General features: G+C 54.5%; 1 protein-coding gene across 1 annotated transcript in view; it reads right to left on the bottom strand.

Annotated features, from left to right (window-relative positions):
- The window catches only part of CHRNB1 (cholinergic receptor nicotinic beta 1 subunit), a 26,276-nt gene that overhangs the window by 15,367 nt on the left and 6,164 nt on the right, over positions 1-4,745 (bottom strand). The window contains exons 4-5 of the mRNA XM_018573841.1: positions 2,412-2,521; positions 1,158-1,266 (exon numbers count right to left, since the gene is read on the bottom strand). Coding sequence (XP_018429343.1) covers positions 1,158-1,266; positions 2,412-2,521 — 219 coding nt within the window. The remainder of the gene's footprint in view (positions 1-1,157; positions 1,267-2,411; positions 2,522-4,745) is intronic.

Here is a 4,745-nt window from a genome sequence, read left to right as displayed (position 1 = left end):
GCTCCCACCATCCCTGTGCTGAGTTCCCGGGTCTGTACACCCGCTGTGCCCATTATGAGGAGCCCCCCCATCCCTGTGCTGAGTTCCCAGGTCTGTACACCCGCTGTGCCCATTATGAGGAGCTCCCACCATCCCTGTGCTGCGTCCCCGGGTCTGTACACCCGCTGTGCCCATTATGAGGAGCTCCCACCATCCCTGTGCTGCGTCCCCGGGTCTGTACACCCGCTGTGCCCATTATGAGGAGCTCCCACCATCCCTGTGCTGCGTCCCCGGGTCTGTACACCCGCTGTGCCCATTATGAGGAGCTCCCACCATCCCTGTGCTGCGTCCCCGGGTCTGTACACCCGCTGTGCCCATTATGAGGAGCTCCCACCATCCCTGTGCTGCGTCCCCGGGTCTGTACACCCGCTGTGCCCATTATGAGGAGCTCCCACCATCCCTGTGCTGCGTCCCCGGGTCTGTACACCCGCTGTGCCCATTATGAGGAGCTCCCACCATCCCTGTGCTGCGTCCCCGGGTCTGTACACCCGCTGTGCCCATTATGAGGAGCTCCCACCATCCCTGTGCTGCGTCCCCGGGTCTGTACACCCGCTGTGCCCATTATGAGGAGCTCCCACCATCCCTGTGCTGAGTTCCCGGGTCTGTACACCTGCTGTGCCCATTATGAGGGGCTCCCACCATCCAGCTCCACTATGACATGGCTTGCCCTATTTGGTGAGGGGGAACTGGAGGAAAGGGAAGTAATCTGTGTCCAGTGTTATTGTTGATCTTTTGTTTCTTTGGATTGTTTAGGAGCAATCTGATTGTCCTGCACAGAGCTCTGACCTACTGAACACCTCTGGGATGAATTGGAATGCTGATCGTAAGCTGGATCTTCTCATCCAACATCAGCACCTGACCTCACACACATGGGACGAATTCCCACAGACACCCTCCAAAATCTTGTGGAAAAGAAGAGTGGAAGATGTTATAGCCACAAAGGAGGCAACTCCATATTCATGGCCATGGTTCTGGGATGGGGTGTCCAGCAAGCTCAAATAGAGGTGATGGTCACATGTCCCCATCTTCCATATTGCATCCTCTGAGACTCTGACCCCTGACCTCCTTCATACTATGAAAAGCAGAAGTGACATTTCCTTTGTATTATATCCGCTCACCTCGATGGGGCAGCTACTGTGATAGAGGGACGGGGGCAACCAGGTGACATTCCCCTTCCAGGTAACCAAGACATCAACTGCGAGGCCGACATCAAATTCACCGTCATTGCTGGAAGGAGAGAGAGGGCGGGGAGAAGAAAAACCGGGTCAAAGGTCAGAGGGATTCAATGAGCGGACCCTTCATACGAGGCAACGAGAGAGGACCGGACACTGCCAGGGGTCTTCATTTCAAACACAAGACATGAGAGGACCTCCTATCTACAGACAGATGCCAGAGGAAGAGGAGCCTCCAGTGTAACGTTCCCCTCTGTTCCTGCTGAGGACAACTGGAAGGTTTAGCTGTTTCCTCACCTTTAGTCCTGGTGGCCAATGGGGCAAATAATATCCCCACAGAAAGGACACGGCCAGCAAAATCCTGATAGAGGCTCCAAGTCCTCCAAACCCCATGCAAAAAGATTAAAAAAGTTAAGGCTTTAGAAGTACTTCAAATACCTTAGATCAAGTATAAATCTGACCTCCGTCCTCCCCTTCAGTCTTCTATCTGACCTCCGTCCTCCCCCTTCAGTCTTCTATCTGACCTCTGTCCTCCCCCTTCAGTCTTCTATCTGACCTCCGTCCTCCCCTTCAGTCTTCTATCTGACCTCCGTCCTCCCCTTCAGTCTTCTATCTGACCTCCGGCCTCCCCTCAATCTTCTATCTGACCTCCGGCCTCCCCTTGAGTCTTATATCTGACCTCCTTCCTTCCCTTCAGTCTTCTATCTGACCTCCACCCTCCTCTTCAGTCTCACAATGTGCATTAGAAGCTGCAGCAAGTCAGATAGAGCTCCGCCTCATTTCCTGGCTGGAGGACATCCAGCATTACCTCGACTGTTCCTCCCCAGCCTGACTGTCCCTGGCCCCGCCCCTTTTATTCATTGGATTTCAGTTCTTTCAATCATGGAGGCTCAGCATCACATGTGGGCGTTAACATGCAAATACAACCTGCCTGGGACCAACCGGATGGAGACACGCTGACGCACATTGCTCCGGCATGATCCACCATTGTAAGGAGGCCGGCCCAGAGCAATGATGAGCAGCTGACATTTGTGGACAGGAAGTGGCTGAAACATCCGGAGAAGATCAGCATTCATCTCATGGCTGGCGGCTAGATAGCGGGACCTCCGATGAACAGCCCGACCTCAGAAGGGTCTCCTTGTGCCTCCAAAAACTAAAGTGAGGTTATCACTGGGCAAGACGCAGAGCTCAGGCACCTACTTGTTCATGAGGACGATGTCCGGCTTCCACACGCTGTCAGAGGGGATCCGGAGAGACTCGATCCCGCCATATTCGGATGGATCCCAGGAGAGGCGGAGGGCATTCCAGGCCTGACAAAGAGGAAACAGTTTGTCCCATGAACACAGATCGGGGCGTACTGTATACACACAAGGGGGGGGCCGTACATCCAAAGGGGCGCCATCCACCCCCCCAAAACCCCACACCATGAGAACCATGAAGAACAAGCACAGCCATCCATTCAATCACACAAGATGGGGACCAAAGCCAAAGAAGAATTCCTAATAGGGATCTCCAGTATATAATGTATACATATCACATAGCGAGATACAGTGTAGAGGAATGGGGATCCATATACTGAAGAGCAGAGGCGGCTCTTTAATTAGGCAAAATAGGCGGTCGCCTAAGGCCTCGCGCCCGGCCTGGAGCATCACCATGCAGGTGCAGCAAGGAAATGTTATGACCTCTCAGCCCTGTTGCTGTCAAGCTGGGAGCTCATCCGTTTCCTCCATCCATCCACTCTGCCTTCTGGAGCTCCGCCCACCAGGCAATGAGGAGAGAGATGTCACCCCTCCCATCCACCGCACAAGGATCTCCACCTTGCCGGGAAGGCGGAGTTTAACGCCAGAGGAAGCTCGAGTCATCGGCACCCGGTCCTGCCCGCTACCGTCCCGAGAGACGCGGCCTGTGCTGCCCTGGTCAGACTTGGCTTGCACAGTCCTGGTGAGACCCTGTCCCGGCCCGCACAGCATTTGCGAAAACGCGGCTCGTGCAGCCCTGGTGAGACCCCCACATAGCTTTGCTGAGACCCTACAGAGCCCTGGTTTAACCAAGGCTCTGTAGGGTCTCTCCAGGGCTCTGTGGGGTCCATCCAGGCTGGTGAGACCCCACCGAGCCCTGGTGAGACCCCACCGACCCTTGGTGAGACCCCACCGAGCCCTGGTGAGACCCCACCGACCCTTGGTGAGACCCCACCTTGCCGGAACTCATGTGTACTCGTCAGTTAAACCTAGTTTCTGCTGAACTCCTTGCTCCTCCCTTGAACTTCCTATTTTAGCCACGCCTCTGCACTTCCTGTTTACCAGATTATTGTGCTCATGCCAATATCTTGCTTCCTGCTCCCTCTGTGATACAATCCGCTCATACCGCTACCCGTGTACCGACCTTTGACTGCTAATTTACCAACTACTCTCATCATCTTCTGCTTCATACCTGATACCTTTGGCACCTGACCTCGGCTTGTTCTCTGACTACGCTTCTACCTGCTCCTATACTACTACCAGTGGCGTCACAAGGGGGATGTGGGGGGTGCAGCCCGCACCCGGGTGCCACCATTGGAGGGGTGACACCAAAATGACTTAGTCATTTTGGTGTCACCCCCCCTCTGAAATCAGGAGAGAGGAGGGGACCCGGCGGCGTAACTTATCCCGCCGGGGGAGTCGTCCCTCCTCTCTTTGCCGGCGTCCATCACCAAGATGGCCGCCGGCAGGTATCAGAATACTGCCGCTCGTGTGCGATGAAATCATCGCGCAGGCGAGTGGTGACGTCACGCGCATGCGCAGTGACGTCTCGGCGGGGTGACACTCGGTTACAGCTCCGGGTGTTACCCAGCCTCGGGATGCCCCTGACTACTACCACCTGCTTGTGTACAGAACCCGGCCTGTTATACCACGACGTTGCCTGCTGCTTCAGCTACTGGACTCCGAGCCTGACCCCGGATCGTGACAACAGCATTATGTTGGATAACGATCAGAGAGTTTGAACAGAGCTGATTTTGGGGGGTTTTTGGTCACGGGGTCTCAGCTCTCTACTCAGTACTGACATGTGCAGGTGGAGAATTCCAGAGACACGGAGAACAAGGACGAGGTTCACACTCTCCACCGAGTTGGGTTTGCGATGATATTGCATGATCGCCATTCACCCAAACTACAAACTTAGGGGCAGGTTTGCCCAGGCACCAAAAGCAAACCCCACAATGCTGTGCGTGACCTCTGGTCAGGTGAGAATTCTGGCCAATAATGGGGTTTAGAAAATGTCCCCGCCCCTATAAAAGTCAGATCTCCCAGCCTGCTTCTGTCAGTGTGTGTGTTGGAGTTGGTGAGGAACGGCTGACATCTTTGTGAGGAAGAGTTTGAACAGTGCTAGTAGTGTGTTAGGACAGAGTTATAGAGGGATTCCGGCTGGATGGACAGGTTAAAATAACCTGGGGGCCCCCCCAGGTCTAAACAGTTTTGGGGGGGGGCAACATGCCAAATATTTTGTTTCTTATGTGGAGTTTCCCCTTCAAATCCATACCAGACTTAAAGGGCTTGGTAT

The sequence above is a fragment of the Nanorana parkeri genome, unplaced genomic scaffold (genome assembly GCF_000935625.1).
Source record: "Nanorana parkeri isolate BGI_ZX_2015 unplaced genomic scaffold, ASM93562v1 scaffold2568, whole genome shotgun sequence".
Taxonomy (NCBI): Eukaryota; Metazoa; Chordata; class Amphibia; order Anura; family Dicroglossidae; genus Nanorana; species Nanorana parkeri.
This window is presented reverse-complemented; position numbering and strand designations above follow the sequence as displayed.